Here is a 24,469-nt window from a genome sequence, read left to right as displayed (position 1 = left end):
GGGCCTCAAACTCCTTTCTCAAGACAACTTTTTAATCTAATTCAATTTAATAAGCCGGGCGGTGGTGGCGCACGCCTTTAATCCCAGCACTCGGGAGGCAGAGCCAGGCGGATCTCTGTGAGTTCGAGGCCAGCCTGGGCTACCAAGTGAGTTCCAGGAAAGGCGCAAAGCTACACAGAGAAACCCTGTCTCAAAAAAACCAAAAAAAAAAAGTAAAAAAAAAAAGTCAATTTAATAAACATTCATTAGCACCAACTATGTGCAGGTTATACACATAGTTGGTATAATCACATTCATTATGTGGTGCGTGTTTGTTTTCCACATCTTTGCTGAAATACCTTGTAATTAGTTGCAACTTAGAAATAATAGAACGTAGGTGATGCTGGAAATTAAGGTATACAGATACAATTCTTTGCCTCAAAGAATTCAATTTCCACACACACTCACAATAGTACTGCATATTGAAACATGACCTTTTCTAAAGATTTACTAAGAAAATTTCTTTGGAGTTTTAATTGGCTAGAGGTTGGAAATGACATTTAAGAATACAACTTTTAGACCCTGCTTTGACACTGTCATCCACATTGGGCTTCTTATTTTTTATTGCCCTATCACCATTGATAGGAGGCTGGGATATACAAATAATATGAATAAGATGGGAATTAGAATGGCGAAATCTCCAAGACTTTTGAGTGGTGGCTTTCAATGAGTTCATTAAGTAGAGAAGAGTGAATGCATAGCAGCTTCCCCTCAAAGCATTTGAGGAGGGAGAGGTTAAGGCTCCAGAAGCAGTAGTTCCTTTGTTGGTAGGTGCACCAGTAGGAAGATGTATTGAACAGAATTTATCCAGTAGGAATCTGTTTGAACTTCAAATTCAAGCTTCCAGAGGTGGATATGTAAGTTTCTTTCTAAATGGATTGCTTTAAAGTTGAAGCATACCAAAAGGAGTGATGGTGTTAACAAGAAGTAAAAAGAAATACCTCCCTGTAGGTATACATCTGTAATGCAGAGAACCCATGTCTGACATCTACAAAGTATATTTTGAGGTACAGCTTTTAAAACTATAGAAGCTGAAGTATAATTTTGATATTTTCTTTTTTTCTTTTCTCTTTTTTTAAAAATTCAGGGTCTCTCTGTGTAGCCCTGCCTGACCTTTTTACTATGTAGAGCAGGACTGTGTCTTGAACTTCCAGCACTCCTCCTGCCTCTGCATCCCAGTGGCTTAAGCCATTGTGTCTGGCTTAAGATGTTGATGTTTTCTTTTGTTATGTCAGTATGATAAGAAGCATGCTGTAAGTTTTGTAAGATGTAGAAAAATATGTTTGTAGCCTTTGCACTATCTAGTCACATGTTAATTCAACATCTGATAATTAAATATCTTCATTATGTTGTATGGCAAATTTCTTTTGTATGGTGAATTTTTACTACATATAATTTTCAGAACATTAATCATTCAAGTTAAACTCCATTTTGGTAGATAATCAGGAGTCAACACACAGGTATTTCAACATGTTTAAAGAAAAAAGCCATCAGCACAGTCTTCATGAGTCATCAATGTTCTGAACCCTTTGACTTTTGGTATCTGATATGTGAAACGGCCTTCGCAAGATTATGACTTAGAAGAGTGATATTCTTTAAATGTCCTTCTGGAATGCAAAATGAAGATCCTACACTACTAATAATAATAGTAGCTTACTCTTACATAATGTTAGATATATGTCAGGCACTGTTAAAAGGGATTTACATGAATTAAAGGTTGTTCAAAACAACCCTGTGAACCACAGACAGGGTAAGTAACTTGGCAAAGGTCATTTAGCTAGCTGGTAAACAGCAAAGCTGTGATTCATCCATGCAGGCTGATAGTCTTCCTGTGTATTAACCCTTAAACATAAAGCTGTTTTGCTGTCCCAGTGCTGAATGAAAGCTGATGGATGCTTGGTGTAGCAATGTGACCCAAAGCTTGTTGAGTCAGGGGACTTCTAAACTAAAGATGCTTTGGTTAGTATTGTCTAGTTCTGAAAGCACAAAATGAAGGAATAAATGATTTAAAATGAGGTTGTTTAGAGGTCACCAGTGTTCCTGTAATGCCTCACTTATGCTCTGTAAGTAAGCCCAATAAACTAACTGGTTCACACAAAAAGAAAAAAAAGGAAAAGAGTGCAAAAGAAAGAAATTGAAAATGAAAATTACATATTGAGAGTATCAAAGCATGCTGAATAATAAAATACCAACACATTTTTAATTATAAAACTTTTTTAAAAAATGACATTAAAGATTTAAAATAGAGGAAAGTTCCTTCCACCTTCCAACCTAAAAAGTTTATAAGTATGGGCCACAAAGCATTTTCTTCACTTAAGATGATAACTTTGCAATAGGTTAAAGATGATTCCCACAGGCAGTGTACTTCACAGGCAGCCACAGTTCCATAGTTAAGTTAATCAACTTCCCTCTCCAGAGAATTCATAGGTAATGCCTATGTTTAATTGGAAAGGGTAAAATGCACATGGGTCCCAGAGTTTTCCATTTGATGTGAATTTGATTTTTCTTTTTCTGTTGATTTTCTGAAAAGTTCCATGGGTGTTATTTTCTTTTGCTTTTTTCCTCACAAGGAATGTGTAAAATTTCTTTGTATACAGCATAATATTGGCAAGTGACCAATGATATTTGAATTCATTGGTTCATATGTGATTGAGTTTTCAGTGAGTTTACTCCATGCATCCTCAAAACCATTAATGAATACAAAAGGCATAAGGAGCCCAACTAACATACTGAGGGTCTTCATCACATCATGACTCAATCCATCATGCTAGGAAAAGGAACAGACATAAATGTTATGTTGAGAGATTATATAGTATTTTAAATAATACTTGAGTTAGCAAAGAAACTAGTTAGTTCTGAAAAAAATAAAAGTTAAGTTTTTCTCACAGCACAACCATGTTAGGACAGCTAAGACTTGCTTGCTTTTATATGAATCACATATATTTCTGGGATAAATTAGAGTAAACAAAGCTTGAATTAAGTATATTTTATAATTTGAAATTGGTTAGTCACCACAATTTAAAAGTCTTCAGAAATATGATTTTCATGTAAAAGAGTCTCTAAACATCTTCAGTGAAAATATTAAGATAGATACAACTTCATAGTTCATGTTTTGTTTTAGATAATGGTATTTTCAATTAATCTCTTTTTTTTTTGAGAAAATGTCTTATGCAGCTTGTGTTGGCCTTGAGCTAGGTATGTAGCCAAAGATGGCCTTGAATTTTTGATCCTCCTGACTTTACCTCTTGAGCACTAGGATTATAGCATGAACCAATATGCTTGGCCATTTAAGCATAATTTTTTTTAGTTTATATCTGTCTATAAAATTAGAAACACTGGTGAGATTGATTCTGATATTTTAAGTCTTTACAGTTACCATCTAGCAATAATGTCCATAGGGTTTCTCATAATTTTTAATGTATCTTCTTGTCTGAGGGAGCACTGAGTGAGAATTCTGAAATAGGATTTGAGTTTCATTCAATTTGAGGATATGATATTCAATAATATAACCATAGCATGAAATATTATGAGCTGTTACCACTGATTTTATAGAATAAATTGTAAAATGTCTTCAATCAAGTAAATACAAATTTATAAAGATATGTAGGTAACTGATTTTTTTTTAAAGAATTCTCCGGGTTTTTTTTGTTTTGTTTTGTTTTGCTTTTCCAGACATGGTTTCTCTGTGTAGGCCTGGCGGTCCTGGAACTCGCTCTGTATACCAGACTGGCCTTGAACTCAGAGATCTTATTACCTGTGCCTCCTGAGTGCTGGGACCAAACAACTGAGCCACTACCACCTAGCCTAAAAAAGAATTCTTTAATCCACTATCACATTAACTTGAATTAAAATCAAAGCTCTGTTGACTAATAGTTATATGACCTTGGGAAAGTTCTTAACCATGTCATATCTTAGTTGTCTCATGTCTACAAGGAAGATGGTAGTAGTACCTGTCTCATGAAAGGTTAACTATATATATGTATATGTATATATAAAATACATAACATTCAGAAAACTTCATGTACATAGTAAATGCTCTCATACATGTGGTCTATCATTCTTGCACTATACTATACAAATTGCTGTGATGGCTTTTAAAATTAACAGGAGTATTTTTTCATTTTATTTTAACATCTTTATTATATTTAACAAATTATGCTAATTATAATGAACTATGGTATTTTTCATTGAACATTTACTGTATCATCAAATTAAGCTTCTGTTTAGTAGTTGTAAAGAAACAACAGCAGAGTGTAAATTACTCAGAACTAAAACAAAAATCAGAATGCTGTGTTGCACTATATACAGAAAAATGCTCAAGTGACAAAACCTTGTTTTCATCCCAGAGGTTCATTTTAAAATCTGAATGAAATTTTATTCTCCACAGATGGTTGGGAAAGGGTTTTGCCTGGTGCAGACAAAGGAAGTGTCAATGAAAGCCGAAGATGCCCAAAGGGTTTTCCGAGAAAAGGCATCTGACTTTTTTCTTCTTCTGAACAAAGGTATTTTCTGGATAACTGGGCTACTTTTGTGCATATTTTCTTGATTAACTCTCTTAATATTTCTCTTCTATGTTGCTTTCTCTTCCTCTTTTGTTTTGGTTTTTTTCCAATACCCAAGAAGCCTTGTATAACTCAACTTTTTTCCTGTTTGTGTTCTTAGTATTTAGTCACATTTCTATATTTTTTTAGTTTTCATTTTATTACTATTTTACGTTTGTACTGTTGCAAAGTACATGATAAAGATGTGCTTTAGCTGTACTGAAAAAGAAGTAAGAAATATAAAGTCACTATTTTCTGTTTTCATATAATTAACTTCTCATGAAAAATTATAATTTCCCTAGTAAGTAAATACCAGCAATAAGTTTCAGATATTGAAGAAATGTGCACAAGAGAGGAGCTAGAATCTGTGTATCCTGCTGAAGGGCTGCTGCTTGTCTGTATTTTCTTATAGGCATACTGATTCTGGAGGTCAAAATACTGTCCATCTGTTGGGAGGAGGGACATTGTTTGCTCAAGGCTCTAAGTCAGTATGAATAGCAATATGGAATGCTAATTAGGTGTACCCTACAGACAGGGCACATCTGTATGTGTATTCTTTATGTATAAATAAATTATAATGAACTCTAAAAATGTGTATGAAAAAAGCATTGGAGGACTGTTAGGATAATTTTAATCAGTGATGCTTTGTGTAATTGGGATGGTAAGTGTTAGCACAATATTTCATATCCTTATTTTAGTTATTGTAGTAGTGGAAAGACTTAATCCAGTGCTTGAGTCTACCTCAGAATATATTTTGATATAGGAACATTCAAATGAAATCTTGAAAATGAACCTTGAAACTCTCATCAACTTTTAGGAATGGAATTGAGCAGAAAGTCTAATAGATATCCTAAAGTGTGAGGGTTAGTGTTGAAGTCAGCAATCTGAATCAAGGATTTATATATCTGTATAATATTAGTAAAGAAATCTGATAGAATTGCTTCAACCTAAACAGTATCTGTCTTTAAACAATACAATGTTTCACATGGAAGTAGTAAAATGTTTTGTTGCTGGAAAAAGTAGAAGTAAAACCAGTGAGCAGATGCTATGGGAATTTCAGGAAATAAATGTCATACAAACAAGTCTTAAAAAACAGAGATGCCAGGGCTGGAGAGATAGCTCAGTGGTTAAGAGCATTGACTGCTCTTCCAGAGGACTCTGGGTTCGATTCCTGGCATCCACATGGCAGCTCTCAGCTGTCTGTAATTCCAGTTCCAGGGGACCTGACACCCATGGCAATACACCAATGCACATAAAATAAAAACAAATAAATTTTTAAAAATGCAAAGATGCCTACAGGAAGTACTCAAAGACTGAATCAGTCATGTCAGGTCAAAAGAATCAGCTTGAAGGAGTTTGTGTTGGCAAAATTTGGGGACAGTTTGACCATTAAAAAGAATAATGGGGGTTGGTGTAAAGGTGCCTAGCATGTTTGAGGACCTGAATTCCATTTCTAGCATCAAAATAAATAAATAAACAAACCCCACAAAGAATAATGCAGGTAATTTAACAACTGTTATGCACCTGTGGGAAAGGGAAGGCCTGAGCAATGTAGTGCATACCTGTAATCCCTGTACTTGGGAGGTAGAGGCAAGAGGAATTCATGAGTTCAAGGCCGTCCTTAGTTATATGATGAGTTCAGGACCAGCTTGAGCTGCTTGGGACCATTTCACAAAAGAGGGATGGGGCAGTGGTATCATTTGCATTTAATCCCAGTGCTAGAAAGGCAGAGGCGGGTGGATCTCTGTGAGTTCGAGGCCAGCCTGGTCTACAGAGCGAGTTCTAGGACAGCCAAGAGTATATAGTAAAATCCTGTCTCAAAAACAAAAACAAAACAAACAAGCAAAACACCAAAGAGAGACAGTGAGCATTATGATTATAGGCTGCCTCTCTTGCCTCCTGCTTCCCTGCCTCTTTTGTGTTTCTTTATTCTTTTTTAAATCTGGAGAAAGGGAATCTTTTCAGTCTGTATGATAACTGAACTAAGATAAGAAAGAAAGTTACAGCCAGGCAGTGGTGGTGCACGCCTTTAATCCCAGCACTCGGGAGGCAGAGCCAGGTGGATCTCTGTGAGTTCGAGGCCAGCCTGGTCTACAGAGTGAGATCCAGGACAGGCACCAAAACTACACAGAGAAACCCTATCTGGAACAAAAAGAAAGAAAGAAAGTTACATGACACCACAAGGAAACAATGAACCAAGTCCAAAATACAAGACATTCTATAAAGATAACTAGCTATGTTTCTTCAGATAAGGGAACTCTTTTAGATTAAAATAATCTGAAGAGATGTAACAATGCAATGAGAGAACCTTGGTTTGATATGGGATTGATGTGAAGTGGGCTAAAAAGGTAGTTTTTAAAGTGGGAGTCTGAAGGTGATAGGAGTTGTTTAATTTCCTTAGGTATGGAAATAGTATTGTGGTTAGGTAGGATATGTGTGCTGAGTATCATGGTGTCAGCAAAACAAAAATAAAGCATGTGTGTGCACATGATGTATAGTATGTAGGGGCCAGCAAGATGACTCAGTGAGTAAAAGCACTTGCTACCAAGCCTCATGACCTTGAGTTCAGCCTCAGGGTCCCACATGAAAGAAGGAGAGAACTTACTCCCATAAGTTGTCCTCTGACCTCCATAAGTGTGCCATGGCATGAGTGCCCACATACATCCACATCTCCAAAAAGAAGTAAATATACAAACAATTGTTTTAAAAAAAACCTATGTGGCTAAATTTTGACTCTTGGTGACTATAGGTAAAGGTAAGATGGATATTTATGATGTTCTTTAGTATTTCTATAATGTGTGAGGTTTTTTTTAAATTAAAAATTGGAGGGATTGGAGCAATGACTCAACACTTAAGAGCACTCACTGGCTGCTCCTCCAGAGCACTCACTGGCTGCTCCTCCAGAGCACTCACTGGCTGCTCCTCCAGAGCATTCACTGGCTGCTCCTCCAGAGTACCCAGGTGCTAGTCTCAGTGGTGGCTGGCTGACAACTGTCTGTAATTCCAGTTCCTATGGATCTGATGCCCTCTTCTGGCCTCCAAAGGCACTGCACGCACACTGTCCACAGACATACATGCAGGCAAAACACTCATACACATAAAATAATTAAAAGTAAAATAGAAACTTTAAATTTTTATCTTATTCTCAAAACCCCCCAAAAATGGAGAAAATATTGCAATCTGCCCAATAGTGAGTATATTAGGTCATGTGGAATAGCAAGTAGACTTGGTCCTAATATTCTAACAGGGTGGACTGGACCCTCTTCTGAGGTGACCAGTAGTTATTGTCAGGCAGGTCATTGTCTTGAGTAGGACTGGTCTGTGCATTATAGAATGTTGAACAGCATTTATGGCTCCTGCCCTCTTGATACACATTTCTTCAGTTGTAGCAACAACAACAAAAAATGTTTTTAGACATTGCCTGATGTCTTTTAAGGGAGCAGAATAAGTTCTTAGTTGAAAACCATTTTTTTAAAGCATAGGCTTGATCTTGAAAATTCACTTTTATTGTAATTCATAGCTGAATCTAAACTAGTCTTTAATCACAATTTAGTTCGTTTAGTTAACTCTTTTTAGTTAATAAATATTATTGTTTGACTATTAATAAGAGAATCTGGTTTTCCATTCCAGGACTTCCAAATCTGACTAATCCTCAAAACCATCTGTGATGTGTTTAAAAATGTAAATTTCCAACTATTATCTTAGAAGCCTTTATGATATGTCCTTGGAATCAACATTTTGGTAGATTCTCAAATGGTCCTGAGCACTAATTAGACTTGTTTTCCTTTGTTTTAGAGGTTAATTTTCTTCAACAAAAACAGTAGATGAGATATGAACACTAATAGAGGGCAGTCAGACAAAATGGTGATTTGTAGGCCACTCCAGGTTTGATGGTTTAGTCTCAATTTTCATGCTTTTTATTTTTAATACATTTTTAGAATAATTTTAAATTTACAGAAAATTTGCAAAGACCATACCAAGAGTTTCTGTATACCCTTTACCTGCTTCTCCAAATGTTAACAAAGCCAAGGCACATTTGTTAAAACCAAGAAATTTACATTGGTAAAATGTTAACAGTCTGTTCTCATTTCACCAGATGTTTATCAACAAGTTTCAGTTCCAGAATTCAATTCTAGATCCCACGTTGGCTTTAGTTGCTATGTTTCCTGACTCTCCCCAACTCTATGACAGTTTTCAACCTTCTTTTGTTTTTCATAGCCTGAAACTTTGAAACACTTCCAGTTGCTGTGAAGAATATTGTTCTGTTGGGGATTGTCTGCTGTTTTCTCGGGTTGGAAGGTTTGTAGGTTTTGTAGAAGTGAAGTACCCTTCTCTTTACATCACAGCCTAGGCTCATCATGAGCTGGTATCTGCTATACTTTTTTTTTTTTTTTTGGTTTTTCGAGACAGGGTTTCTCTGTGTAGCTTTGCGCCTTTCCTGGGACTCACTTGGTAGCCCAGGCTGGCCTCGAACTCACAGAGATCCGCCTGGCTCTGCCTCCCGAGTGCTGGGATTAAAGGCGTGCGCCACCACCGCCCGGCTGCTATACTTTTTTATCTTGCATTGCAGTGGGGGCACATTTGTGCTACAGGACAAATGTAAAAGTCAGAGGATACTTATGGGAGCTGATTCTCTTCTTCTACCATGTGGGTACCAAGGATCAAATGCAGGTTGTCAGGCTTTTACTCTCTTTTTCCCATCAGTCTAGAGATTTATGTTTTGTTTGGTAGTTTTTAAAATTTTTTTCAGCTTTATTGATACATAATTGCCAGACATTACATTTTAAAGTATATAATCTAGTGACCTGACCTATCCATATATTATAAATGGTTACCACAAACAGTTACCTCATATAATTATCTTTAAATTTTTGTTTAAAATATATTATTATATGTATGTATGTGGGTGCATGTTCCAAGGCACAACTATAGAGGTTAGAGGACAACTCTGCTAAGTCACTTCCCTTTTTCTACCTTTACTGGGATCTGGGGATTGAACTCAGGTTTCCAGGCTTGTGCAGCCTGTGTGTGGTTGTGGTTGTGCTGTGCATTCTAGATAGTAGATAGCTCAAGCTATATATGCAGCCCCAACTTGCTAATCATATAACTACACTAGTTTATATGATGTAACCAGCATCTTGCAGTTTCTCCAGTCTCTAGCCTGGATGACCCAGAACTCACAGAGATCTGCCTGCCTCTGCCCTCTAAGTGCTAGGATTAAAGACATAAGCCACCAAGAGTAGTCCATATCATATTTTTTGTCCACCCATCTGTCAACAAGACCCTTAAATTTGGTTCCATTTCTTGGTTATAGTGAATAATGCCTCAATAATGCAGGAATTTTTTTTTCTGGGTAGCTATTTGATTTCTTTAGAATATATACCCAGAAGTGGGATTGCTGGATTATATGGTAGTTCTATTTTTTATTTTTTTGAAGAAGTATTTTCATAATGGCTATAACAATTTAAATTCCTACTAGTGGTGCACAAAGGTTTTTCTTGCTCCACATCCTCAGCAATGCATTTCTCTTTGTGATACTAGCCCACATAACATGTATGTGAAGTTGATATCTAATCATGGGTTTGATTTGCATTTTCTTGATTATAAGTGACATTCAGAACCTTTTCATGTGATGTTTCTAATTTTATTGATAGTTTCAAAGAAGTGTTTTGCATTTCAATTTTCTTTTCAATTCCATTAGGTTTCTGTTCTCACATTTATTATTTCCTTACTTTCACTAACATTAGGTATGATTTGTTCTTTCTCTAGCTTCTTAAAGTTTGAGCATAAGTTACAGATTTTAGTATGATTTTTGACATTGAAAACTTACAGCTAGCTGCATGCCTGAGTGAAGCATATGTACACACATGTTCTTACGAAGCACAGCACAACCTTCCTCACTTAGGTACAATGGACACCAAGTTTGGGGGCTATGTCAACACCACAATGAGTAGGGATCTCAGAAATATGGAAAATAAGGCACAATTCAGACAGCAGAAAGGATGTTTGCTTATGTATGAGGAATAAAATAAGGCTGTCGCTCACTTAGCTGGGAACATGAACAGCAAGCATGTCTGAGAACAGCTGCAAAAGGAGAGCAAGTATTGATGGGGAGGGGACTTTACACACTTAAGGGACTTAGAGGTAGTTACAGAAGAATTTCAGCAAGTAGGCAAATGAGGATCTACTGTATTTGTATTTAATACTGATTTTTTTTCCTATAAGTGTGACTTTAGCTGTATCCTGAAACTTTCAACACATTATATTTTCATATTCATTTGGCAAAATACAGCCCACAGCTTGCATTAGAAAATGAAGTTTTATGGGAGTATGGCCATATTCATTCTTTTATCTATTCTGCTGCTTTTGTGCTAAAACCACAGAGTGTTTTCATGGCAGGCAATGTATAGTCCAAAAGGCCTAAAAAAAATTTTTCTGGTCCTTTATAGAGAAAATAACTTGACATTTAATTTAGTGAGAAGTATTTTTTAAGCTAGTATAGTGGCACATTCCTGAGACCAGGCAGCATAGGCTATATGTGAGTTCAAGATCAACTTGGATTACCTATTAGAATACTGTCTCAAAAAAAATGAAAAAGAAAAGAAAAACAAAAAATTGGGGAATGGAGAGATGGCTCAGTCATTAGGATCACTTGAACCTGAGTTCAATTCCCAGTACTCATGTTGGGTGGATCAGGAATACCTATAACTCAAACTGTAGGGCATGCTCTGCTGGCTTCCATGGGCACTTACACAAAGTGCATGTACTCTGAAAAAAACAAACATACTGTTTTCTATAGTTAGTTAAACTTGTTTTATGACACAGGCTACAGTCTGTTTTGTTTATATTTCATGCTCATGTGAGGATAATGTAAAATCAGTTGCTTGATAGAATAGTACATAAATATCTACTATGTCAATTTAGTTGATAAAAATATGCAAGTTATCTCTCTCCTTAATTTTATGCCTACTTATTTGATACCTTAATGAGAGAAATGTTGAACTCTATAGGTGTATCTTTTTCTTATCAAATCTGTATAATTAAGGTAAAAATTTTTGATAGCATGTAGTTGTTTTTTGCTTTTCAGTCCAGTCTAATAGTCTTTCCTTTAACTGCTGTGTTTAGAGCATTCATATTGAAGGAGATTATTGATAAATTTGGATCAAAGTCTGTCATCTTGCTAGCTTTTTTCTGTTACATTTTTGTTACCTCTGTTTCCATGTAATTGAACATTTTTATAATTCCATTTAACCTTCTATTGACTTGTTAATTTTACGTTTTTATAAAATTTAGTTTCATAGAAGTAAATTAAAATTCACGTAATTTACATCTACCTTTTAATATTCTCCAACTTCACTCATAGTATAAAAACCTGCTAACATATTTTCAGATCTCCCTTTCCATATTGTGTTCCTTATCATTTCTTTTACTATTATGTTTATTATGATGCATTGTTATAATGGATTATTAATGTTATTGCTTTGAGTTGTCACATATTTTTAGAGCAATATAAAATAAGATCATATTTAACTGGCTGTTTTAGAAGAGAGGAATACCATGGTCCTTTTAAAATGCAATTATTATTACTCTGGTTGTTGTAGGGTACAAGCAGAGAGACCAGATAGGCTGTTGCTCTAATCTAATTGATGCAGGATAGTGGTTTGTTCATGACAGCTGAGATGCCTAGATTTAAAACTATTGTGGAGTATTTGAATATGAAATTTACACTGAAACACTAAAACATGACCAATATCCTTGTCGACCTCATAATTCACTTAGAAATAATCACAGTAAATTCAGTAAGCATCATTAGACACATAGGGCTAACTAAGGAATACACTGTCATTTGCTGCAGGCCGCAGGAATATATCATAAGAACTCAGCTGGTTATGGCAAAGTCACTACCTGGAGGGATCAAGGATTTCCTCCAGAGAAAGCCAAATTCCAAGGAACTTTTGGTGTTATTTGGCTTGTTACATATCAGCTGTATTCTGTTATGAAAATCATGTGTGCCTTCATAGTTTTCCCAATTGACTTTTCCCTTGGAAGGGCTAACAGTGTGGACTGATCACTCTCTGGACATACAATTCCAGGAGTTTAGAGAACAGCCTCAGGAAAGACTTTCTCTGGAATCAGATATCTCCCTTAGCCACTTTCAAGGACTACAGGAAACACCGCCCAGATGGGCGCCCAACTTCCGAGGATAACAGTGATAACAGCCCACATGCGAGTCTCCTGACTTAAGGTAAATTCCACAAGGAGACACCGCCCAGGTGGGCGCCCAACTTCCGAGGATAACAGTGATAACAGCCCACGTGCAAGTCTCCTGACCTAAGGTAAATTCCACAAGGAGACACCGCCTAGGTGAGGTGGACGTTAAGTAATAGCTTTACACAATTTAGCTTGGACCCTCTATTTTTATACCAGGAATTCCAAGGCACAGGACAGAGAAGAGAAAAGAGAATGGAAGAACTAGATGGGTAAGAACTTGAGAGGAACAAACTGAGATGGGAAAGAACTAGATTGAAGAGCTAGAAGAGAGTACTAGAGGAACGAGATGGAAGATGAGGAAGAGTCAGATGGGAAAGTCCTAGCTGGGTAAGAACAAGGTGAAAAGGACCTAGATGAGGCAGAATTAAGATGAGAGAATTAAGACAGAACTTAAGATGGAGCAATAGATAACAGAGAGAAATCAGGCAAGAAAGGAGCTAGGCACAAGAACAGAACTGAAGCTGTGTATATGTAGACGTTATGCCAGAGGAATTAAAGCAAGTGGACTATAGAGCTTGGTATGCTGAGATTCTATTTCCTGAAAATAGTCCTCACCATTAGTAGTTCTCTCTCCTGAGCCCAAGGGATATATAATATTAAGGCTGGTCCTGCTAATATTATACAAGAGTCATTATCGTATTTTCTTAAATTTAGGATTATCCTAGTGTAAACTGATGCATTTACATACCTGTCTTATTGGTATTACTGTCTTAGAAAATTATTAAGCCACTTATTGGAAGTTCACCATATTCTAGCAAAGAATACCAACCAATATACCTGCTTATTTAGTTCTTTCTGAATTCTAGATTATATTCTCTTTGTAGAAAACAGGAACTGTCAATAATAAATACCTAATTTAAAAAGGAAGAAAGACTAGGGACACATCTCAGGGGTAGAGTGCTTGCCTTACAATCCCAGGGCTCTGGATTCAATCTCCAATACCAAAATTAAGGAAGAATAAAATTATCTTCTGTAACTTTCTAAACATACTGCCTCTATTCAGAAATAGAATTTGGGGCTTAAGAAATGGCTCTGTGGTTAGCAACACTTGTTGCTCTTGCAAAGGACTGAAGGTTGGTTCCCAGCACCCACATATGGCTCACAATCATCCATAACTCCAGTTCCAGAGGATCCGGCACCCTTACCTCACATACATACATACAAGGAAAACACTCATTAAAATAAAATAAGTAAATCTTTAAAAAATAAAATTTAATGAACCCATGTGTTCCAACCCCTATTTCCATCAACTTTTGTCCAACTTTTAAAACATCTTGCTAGCTATAGTGACTCGTGCTTATAATCTCAGCATTTGGAAGGTGAGAAAAAAAGAAGGTTGCTACAAAGTTCAGAACAGCCTGGGTTCCATAGTAAGTTCCAGGCTAGCCAGGGTTATAGAGTTAAGACTGTCTCAAAACAACAACAAACAACAACAACAAAAACTTTTAGCCTCTCTTTTCACTGAAATATTCTTAATACAATTTTATTTTGTCTTGACATTTCATTCCCAAATATTTGTTTATCTCAAATAAAGCAAAATTTAAAGCATGCTTTCTTGAGTAGCCATACTGCATTGTAATACCTAACGGTTAATGGTAGTTCCTTAAAGATCCTTTAATATTCAGATGCAAATTATCTTCATTGTCATATTCTTTATGTCATTTTGCAGTTAATTTAGTTCAAGTCTAAAAGTGGGCCCACTTGTAATTTGTTGCTTTATATCTTGTATCTCATAATAAAAAAAAAAACAGGAATTTTTTTTCTTCTTTATTTTTGTTTCATGGCTCTGTCTTATTAATGAAGTTTGGTCAGTTGTCCTTTAGCGTTCATGGGATTAACTTGTTCCACTATGTTTCTTGTAGAAGTTAAATCAAAACCTTATTTACATTTAGGCTTTTTTTTTTGGCAAGAATACTTCATAGGTGACACTGTCTCTTGTTGCTTTAAATGTAAATATCCATGATGTTTGAGTTCGAGGCCAGCCTGGGCTACCAAGTGAGTTCCAGGAAAGGCACAAAGCTACACAGAGAAACCCTGTCTCAAAAAATAAAAAAAAAAAGAATTTTCAGTCATGCTAAGATTCATGCTAAGAATCATCAGCAGGTTCAGGTTCAGGTGGTAATGACGTTTTCAAGGTGAGTCCCCTGTAGGATGCCAAAACCATAGGAGTTTTTCCTGAACCAATTATTTTAACAAGAGTTACAAAATGATCACTTTCTGGTTATATCACCACCTCTACATTTATTAGTAGATGTTATGAGAACACCTTGACACAGCACTGTTTAGTTGACTTGAAATATGTTTCATATCAGAAAATCAGAATAAAGAGGAAAAATAAGCATCAATTTTCAGAATAATGAATTGGCACCCTAGCAGCCCCCAGTAGTGTCTCGTGAGTTTTGTTCCTTTTTTGTCTAAATACCATTGCAAACTCAAGGATTTTTATATATTCAGTGTGTTCTAATAAGCTGTAATTATTTCTTCTGATTTTACCACATCTCATGTTTAGTCATTGGTAACCCCTTCAGGCTGTCTTTTGTATCCTTTTAATATACTCCATTGGCCTTGGATAATTTCAGTGCTTTTTGGCTCAACAAGATATTTTGGCTGCATATGAGATGGTGCACATTAGTAATCCCAGTATTCAGGAGGCTGTGGCAGAAGGATTGTGAGTTGTTAGCCAGCCTGGACTATATGACAAGACACTGGCCTCAAAGTTACTATGTAGCTGAGACTGGCCTTAAACTTCTGATCTTCCTGCTTCTACCTCCTGAGTGATAAGATTATAGACATGTGCTAACTACACCACTCAGATCTTTTGTTTTAATGGGGGAATTTTTACAGACAAAAAGTAGACAGAAGTGCTGGACAGTGGTGGCGCACACCTTTAATCTCAGCACTCAAGAGGCAGAGGCAGGTGGATTTCTGTGAGTTCCAGGCCAGCCTGGTCTACAAATTGAGTTCCAAGACAGCCAGGTGTTAGAAAAACCCTGTCATGGGAAAAACAAAAGTAGACAGAAGAACCTGGTATGGTGGTACATGCTTTTAGCGAAGGATCGAACCCAGGGCCTTGCGCTTGCTAGGCAAACACTCTACCACTGAGCTAAATCCCCAACCAGTGGTACATGCTTATAATCCCAGTACTTGGAAGTTAGAGGCAGAGGCAGGTGGGTCTCTGTTAGTTTGATGCCAGCCTGGTCTATATACCAAGTTCAGGCCAGCCAGTGCTAATTAAGTAGTGAGACTCTGTTTCAAAAAAGAAAAAAATCAAAAAAAAGTAGATTGATAATGTAACAAAGCCCTGTAACTACCACTTGCTTTCACAGTTACCAAATATGTTCATGAGTTTTCCATTGCTATAATAAATAATAACTGAAATAATCAACTTAGTAGAAAAGAAAAGTTTTATTTTGACTTGCAACTCTTGGAGCTTTCAGTCTATGACTGATTGGCCTTGTTCTTGTGGGCTTTCAGTGGCACAGTACACTGTGATGGAAACACATGACAGGAAGAAGCCCATCCACCCTGTGCCTGAAACAAAAGGAAGAAGAGCTGAGGCCCCACAGTGTTTTGTGGATATGTCCCCAAAGACATAAAACCTCCCACTATGCACCATCTCTAAAAGTTTCTAATACCTTCAAATAGTGCTTTGGGCTGGGAACTAAGCTTTTAACACATGTGCTAAAATCCAAACACAATTACACAAAAACACAATTACAAAACAAATTACACAGGCTCATAGCCAATATAAGACTTAGTTAATTTTTTTTCTTTTATAATATTTCTGAATGTTTTGGTTTCTTACAATATTGTTTTAACATAATGGTTTTGTAATAAACAGCATACAACATCTTTTACTACCAGAGTAAGATTAATGAAGTTTTTTTTTTTTTTTTTTTTTTTTTTTTTGGTTTTTCGAGACAGGGTTTCTCTGTGTAGCTTTGCGCCTTTCCTGGAACTCACTTGGTAGCCCAGGCTGGCCTTGAACTCACAGAGATCTGCCTGTCTCTGCCTCCCGAGTGCTGGGATTAAAGGCGTGTGCCACCACCGCCCGGCAGATTAATGAAGTTTTAAGATCCGCTTCTATATATTTGTACTTAGGCCATATACCACTGAGGGTATACAGACAAAACATTGCCTTCTAAGGTTGCTTAGAATAAGTCTTTGTATGCTCATATCACTAACTTGATAGACTCATTTATTTTAGTTTGCTTATAGTTTTAGAACTGCTCTTTTCCCCACATTTACTTTTAGCTTTGAGATACTAACATGCTTTCCAATGTCAAGTTATATAAAAGGGTACATTGAGAGAATTTTTACCTGCATCCATGCCACAACACTTGACTCCCCCCTCCCCACTTTCCTTCAATAGGTAAACATTTGGGGTGGGACTTATGATATTTCCCCTTTTACATCACAATCAAGCTTTTTGAACAGGTCTCTGGATTGGAATAGGTTCTCTAACATAGAACTTTTTCCTAGAAGGCTACCTTTAGAATTATTCCTCCTTGTAAGGTTTCATTCGATACCCTCTTCTTATCACTCACATTTTCCACAGAGCCTTTTTGCCAAGAGTAAGAAAATGTAAGCTGTTACCTTTTCTTTTACTCAGTACCTATCATAATCTACAGATACTGTGGTGCTGGGAACTCATAGTTAGCTTGCTCTCTAAGTCTGGGTGATTGTACCGTTGACTACTATATTGCTTGCCTTTCCTGTATGTTTCTGTATTAAATTGCAACCCTCCAGTTATTTAGGTGCCAAATATAATAAGATCTTTCTCATTCTTGTGCTTTGTCTAGGACACAGAACTACATTATACTTAGCATTTCATATTTGTTCACTTTAGTGTTTCATACTTAGTACTCCATTATTCTATATTGTTTTATGCTTGTTTAAACAGTTTATATCTATTTTCAAGGCCCATTTGTAAATTCCTGGAGGTCAAAACTTCTCCATCACCATAGGAAATAAACTGCTGATCTGTTAGGAATATAGTGATAGCTGAATAAACATTAATTGAAGTGCACATTTTCATGGCCTTGGCCATGCTTATCAACAAATCTGTTATAGTCCAGTTTTACCAAAGATTAAATCATGAATCTTTAACCCAAAATGTAAGTCATAGGGGGTTTTAAAAGCATTCAAATTAATGGATGGGAAAAGAGGCACAAATCTTTCTATTCAGAGGATTAAAAATAAAAAATTGATCTTTGCTTTTAAAATGTAGCTTTAAGGAGCTGGAGAGATGGCTCAGTGGTTAAGAGCGCTGAGTCAGGTTCAATTCTTAGCGTCCACATGGAAGCTTATAACTGTCTGTAATTCCAGTTCCAGGGCACCTGACACCCTCATATAGATATACATGGAGGCAAAGCACCAATGTACATAAATAAAAATTTAAAAACAAACAAACAAAAAAGAAATGTAGCTTTAAGATACACTCCAAGGAAAATTCTTTCAAAGAGGTATTGCTTTGGTGCCTGGCCTCAATTCCCTTTTGGTTTATTTCCATAGTTGGTGGGCTAGAACTCTGATGGTAAGTAGGGGAGCTGGAAGAAAGGCAGGATGCCTGGTAAGACTTGTATATGTTGACTTGGATTGTTTTTCTCTCATTTGGTATTTTTCCCACTAGTCTTTGTACTGCTAAATGAGTGGAGATTTTTTGGTTTTGTTTGTTTTGTTTTAAAAAGAAGAATAAAAAACCAAAGAAACCAGACAATTTCCAACATTTGAAAATGTGACAGTAAGGGGGTTGGAGAGATGGCTTAGCAGTTAAGAATGTTTGCTGCTCTTGCAAAGGACTGGAATTCAGGTATCAGCACCCAAATCTGGCAGCTCAGAAACAACTGTCTGTAACTCCATCTACAGGGAATCCATTGACCTCTTCTGTACTCCACAAGGCACTCCACATGGTCATACCCACACACATACATAATTTTTTTAAATGTGACGCTAGTCCTATAATAGAATTAGAACTGCTCATCATAGGATGAGACTTAGTGTTTATTCGTTTTATTGACAGGATAGCAAAAAAAAAAAGCTGAAATGATGTGCCCTTCTATCTACCTCCTTCTTCTTTCCCACCTGATGAAGATACTGGAAATTTCTCAGGGAAGAATAAAAAAATGAGTGGTGGGTGTAGTGCATACCTATAATCCTAGTACTCAGGAGGTAAAGACAGAAGGATGGAGAAAGGTTCAAGGGCAGTCTTGTCTACATAGTGCCTTCCAGGCCACCCAAGTACATAGTGAAACTATGTCAAAACTCTAAAACAAAAGAAATGCAAGAATTAGTTTTACAATATATTTGTATTCTAAGTATTCTAAGTAATGCTAAGAAAACATTTCTTGGGGTTCCTTTTAGGTCCAGTGATTGCCTTGGAATTTAATGGAGATGGTGCTGTAGAAGGATGTCACCTTATTGTAAATGAGATATTCAATGGGACAAAGGTATAGATCTTACTGACTATATCTCAATCTAACTTTCTATTTTATCTCCTTTCCCTTACAACCAAATAGTACTTGTATCTATAGTAAATTCTTTAACCCATAGGCTCAGAATCATCTGTAACTCCAGCTCCAGAGGTCCAACAGCCTCTTCTGACCTCTGAGAAAACCAGGCATGTGTGTGGTACACATACATACCTGCAGGCAAAACATTCATACACATAAAGAAATAAATCTAAAAAAAAATCTTAAAAAATAAAATTAAAAAAAAAACCCTGGGGGCTGGAGACATAACTCAGTGGTTAAAAACACTGACTGCTCTTCCAGAGGACCCAAGTTTGATTCCCAGCACCCACATGGCAGCTCACAACTCTGTAACTCCAGTTCCAGGAGATCCAACACTCATCACACATAAATGCAGTCAAAAATGCATGCACATAAAACTAAAATAAAGTTAAAAAATAAAACCCTAAGCTTTTGACTTTGTTCTGTAAAGATGTGGCCTGTGGTATTTAAGGGCTACAGAACTAATTTTTGTTTATTTTGTATTTTAAATAGATGTTTGTATCAGAAAAGAAGGAGACAGCATCTGGAGATGTTGACAGCTTCTATAACTTTGCTGAGATACAGATGGGGATTTGAAGCGGATTGTGGTATTAAGTCCTTTCCAACCTTTATATATAGTTTGATAACATACTTATGTATATTACTCTAAAGCCATTAGTAATTTTTACTAATGCTAAAATTGTTAAAGGCTTTTTTTAAAGTAACTCTTTGAATACCATATCATTTACTTGAGGATCTAAAATAGTTCATTTAAATTAAGTAGTTCTAATCATCTTATAAATTATTTAACCTCCTTCAATAAGTTTTCAGTTTTATTTCTTTTCATATAATAGAAAACAGAAGTAGCCGGGTGGTGGTGGCGCAAGCCTTAAACCCCAGCACTCGGGAGGCAGAGGCAGGCAGATCTTTGTGAGTTCAAGGCCAGCCTGGTCTATAGAGCTAGTTCCAGAACAGCCAGTGCTACACAGAGAAACCTTGTCTCAAAAAAATTAAAAAAAGAAAGAAAACAGAAGTGGTTATCAGTTCACATTTTTAATATTAATTAAAATTTGTTTCAAATCTCTGATAATTTAAACTTTCCAACTTTCCTTAGTGCTGCTCTATGGTATTCATTTGATTGTGTATTTTGTTACTTATTTTCTCTTTCAATTTAGAGGAATTTGTTATTAGGTGATAATTAAATAAACCTATGCACTTTTTTCAAAAATGTATATCCAGTTAAATAATCATTTCCTTCTTGCATTATATGACTAATGAGATTTTGTACATGAAGTTGACATACTATTTTGTAAATTGAAAATTTTTAAAGAAATGGGAATTTGAAAGCTGAGTGCGGTAGTGTCATCTGTAGTCCCAAGCTACTTGAGTTGTGAAAGTGGAAGAATCTCTTGAACTCAGGAGTTCAAGACCAGCCTTTACAACATAGTGAGACCCTATTTCAAAAGAAAGAAAAAACTAAGATACTCAATAATCAGCATTGCAAATACTTCTGACTGATGCTGGCATTGCTGTTTTAAGAACTAACTACTTCATAAGTAGTATGGCTGTTTTTTTAAATACAATTGCTAGACGATTCTTCTGTTTCCTAGTAAGGAAAAGTATACACAACATAAAACTATAGAACACCAATCACTAGTAGATTTGACAGAGGTGATTACTGTCTGATAGCTCTTGTGACTATCAAGAGACCTAGAGCAAAACCTGTGACTTTTAGGTAAGGAATACTTTTGGGTAAGGTCTGATAATAAGCTAGGCAGGTTATTCAAAATCTCTATACATTTTTTTTACTTGTGTAAAGTAATGTTCAAGTATGATAAAAGTTTTGGTTACCTGAAATCATTATTTCTCAAATCCATTTGTTCATAGTAATTTTCCAGGAGGTATGAGAATTGTTCAGAAATACACATTGGTGGATCCAATCTTCAGATGCACAGATTCAGTTCTCAAAGGAAACTGCTTTAGGGTGTGTTGTCATCTAAACTAATCAGTTCTGAAGGTGTGATTGATAGGTTGGTCTTATCACATTTAGCAGCAAATAGGAACAGCTTTCTTAAGCCCATTTAAAGGAATCTGAAACTCTATTTTTATAAAAATGAGACTGAAAATGACCACTTGTAAAAATTCCTTTTATGGTTGTTACTAAAAGTGTATTTTCATGTTTAAAATGCTTTAAGTCAACTTATAACTACCGTGTTGAATTGTTAATATGTAGAAATAATACTTTGTTATTTTAAATGAATAATTTCAAGCACCTACACTGTGCCTAGCTTTGTGCTGACTGTCTTCATTTGAACATTTCTTTTATAAAAGCAACATCTACAAAGTCAATGTGATCTCATAAGGTGCAAATAAAAACTGCTGGAAGGTATAATAGAATTTCTATCATATTTTACAAATAATCTTTGCAAATTGTGGTCAGAGGCATTAATGTTTCCCTGAGCTAAGCCAAATTAAATACATTTGTTTCTGTCTTGATTAGTAAATGTCATGATTCACATTTAAAATAATCTTAATACTTGTTTTTTAGAACTAAAATGCAATGTTATACAAAGCTATACATTGAGCTTTTTATCTTTTCTGTAGCATTGTTCAAAAACTCAGGAATATAATGTAAATGAGACATTAATTTAAGATTTTCCCCACCAAATTTAGCCTGTTAACCAAAGCCTAATATTGTCTACTCAGTTAGATAAGAACTTTTACTGATGTTGGATATTTATTGACATTAATAATTGTCAGTTGACTATTGAATATTTGAAAGATTTTTAAAATAATTAGTTCTATGTTAGTTGTTTCTGCAATTCTAAACTTTGGTAGTAATCATGATATACTAACTACATTTCATTTCTGAGTAGTTTTTAATTCATGAAAAATAAATAGCAATGAAAATGATTTTTATTGTTGTATTTGTTTAAACATCTTAGTTTATTTCTCTTGCATTAATAGTACTGCTATTTTTCTTTTGGATCTGTATATTTATGTGTAGCTTTTATATGTAAATTTATCTAGTGTTTATAAAATATGCTTTGCAATAAATGTTAAAATTTTAAAATGGGTTAACACTTTTTGATGAGTACTTCTATATTTATTCATACATGTACCAAAATTTGATACAATTTTTATTTTGCTTTTGGGTGTTTTGTTACACAATTTTTAATTTTAAAAACAAAATAAAGTGGCCTAATCTATGTCTCCTACTAATGAGAAATGAACTGTATGCTGAGTGAGTGTATATGTGTTTGATGTATATATGTGCATGTGTATATACACAAGGTACTCTGAAGAAGTGAAAAGAAACATTTTAATATAAGGAATTTCTAGCATAATGTTTTCTCTGCTAAAATAAGTCACATTTTATTTTGACTGAATATTTGCTAAGATTAGGCATCTTTCTCTTCCATATTTTAAAAAAGCTGGGTGTAGCATATACAGTTGTAATCCCAGCATTTGGGAATTCAAGGCTAGTATAGGTTATGCATTGAGTGCCAGGCCAGCCTGGGCTACATACATAGTGAGAGCCTGTCTCAAAAAATAAAGAATTGTGATAAACTTTCTTTCAGGTTTATAAAATCAGATGGTATTTTTATTGTCAAATCTATCAATCTTTGTACTCCTTTCCTAGCTCATTAAACAAATACTAAAAGTGCAAATTAGTTTTAAAAAATATAACATTATGTTTATTTCTACTTATAAAGGTTCTACAAGCACAATAAGAACATTCGGAGCATTGGGAACAACAGAAATGACAACACAATAATAAAATTACTTCCTGTTGGATACTTCTTGATGTCTAAACATTGTTTTTCTCATAAAAGATATATTTAAGTTTTCTATATAAAAAGGGAAAGTGATTTTGATGCATATGAAAATTTAAGATGCTCATTCTATACTGTTAGTTCTCCAAGCTGTAGAATCAAGGTGCCTTCAAAACCCATTGACGGACTGGAGAAATGGCTCAGAGATTGAGCATTGACTGCTTTTGCAGAGGTCCTGAGTTCAGTTCCCAGCAACCACATGGTGACCCACAACCATTTATAATGATATCTGATTTCCTCTCCTTGATATACAGGCATTTTGCAGACAGAGCACTATATGTATAAGTAAACAAATCTTTTTAAAAAAAATTCTAGAAAACATTTTATCTTTTAAAAAGCATCTCCTTTGCAGTAGATGGCAGTTAACACAGAGACCCTCAACTAGTTAACATGCAGAATAACAGACTGTAGAGTGCTGAGTCCTTAATGGGACATCTGCATCACAGCCCTCCCTCCAAAGCTCGGAGATCTTCTTGGAAGAGGAGTTGGAAAGATCCAGAGGTGGTGGATAACATCAAGGGAACTATTTTCTGGCTACAAACAGGCAGTTGCACACATGAACTTAGAGTGATGTGACACCATGCACAAGTCTTGTGCAACCTCCAGCCAGACAAAAGATCACAGCACAGAGGGGGGGAAGGTGGGCACAAAAATCCCACCGCTAGCTAAGAAGCTACTGGCATTTGATAGCTGCTGAGAGAGAGAATCAGGTTTCTTTAATGATGTGACCTCTGGTAGGTTGACCATAGGCTGTGACAAACCACACTCCCAAAACCATCTAGCAACACAAACTGGACTTGATGGGAGAAAAAAAAATCTCAAAATTGCATGAGAAGGAATTGGAGGATAGGGAGGGTAGTTATGGAAGGAGTTGGGCAAAATGGGTAAACATGTTCAAAATGTGTCACATGAAATTCCCAAAGAATGAATGTTTGAAAAATAGATGCAGGAAGTGTGATGTAGATGTATCAATTGGGATTGGGTTCCCTGCAATCTTTTGATTTCTGTGTTGTGTCCATAAATACCGTTCTACTTCAAAAACAGTACAGGATCCTTAAAACGTTTTTTGTTTTTTTTTTTTAAAGTATAACACTGAAAAAGCCAGCCTTTGTGTGAATGATAGTTATGTATAATAGCTTCAATCTGAAGTATCTCTCAAAGGTCCATGTGTTAGGCTCAGTAGATAAAGGGGCTTGCTGTACAAGACTAGCAACCTGTGTTTAAACCCACATAACGGTAGAAGAAGTAAAGAATCGATTACACATAGTTGTCCTCTAACCTCCACACATGT

At 35.7% G+C, this 24,469-nt stretch overlaps 1 protein-coding gene across 1 annotated transcript in view; it reads left to right on the top strand.

The window, feature by feature from the left end:
• The window catches only part of Rp2 (RP2 activator of ARL3 GTPase), a 36,878-nt gene extending 13,733 nt beyond the window's left edge, over positions 1–23,145 (top strand). The window contains exons 3-6 of the mRNA XM_028884656.2: positions 4,427–4,541; positions 19,215–19,300; positions 19,856–19,950; positions 23,059–23,145. Coding sequence (XP_028740489.1) covers positions 4,427–4,541; positions 19,215–19,300; positions 19,856–19,939 — 285 coding nt within the window. The 3' untranslated portion in view covers positions 19,940–19,950; positions 23,059–23,145. The remainder of the gene's footprint in view (positions 1–4,426; positions 4,542–19,214; positions 19,301–19,855; positions 19,951–23,058) is intronic.
• Positions 23,146–24,469: the final 1,324 nt, after the last annotated feature.

Source organism: Peromyscus leucopus, chromosome X (assembly GCF_004664715.2).
Source record: "Peromyscus leucopus breed LL Stock chromosome X, UCI_PerLeu_2.1, whole genome shotgun sequence".
In the NCBI taxonomy this organism is placed as follows: Eukaryota; Metazoa; Chordata; class Mammalia; order Rodentia; family Cricetidae; genus Peromyscus; species Peromyscus leucopus.
The sequence above is the reverse complement of the archived record's forward strand: the minus strand, read 5'-3'. Positions and strand labels throughout refer to the sequence as shown.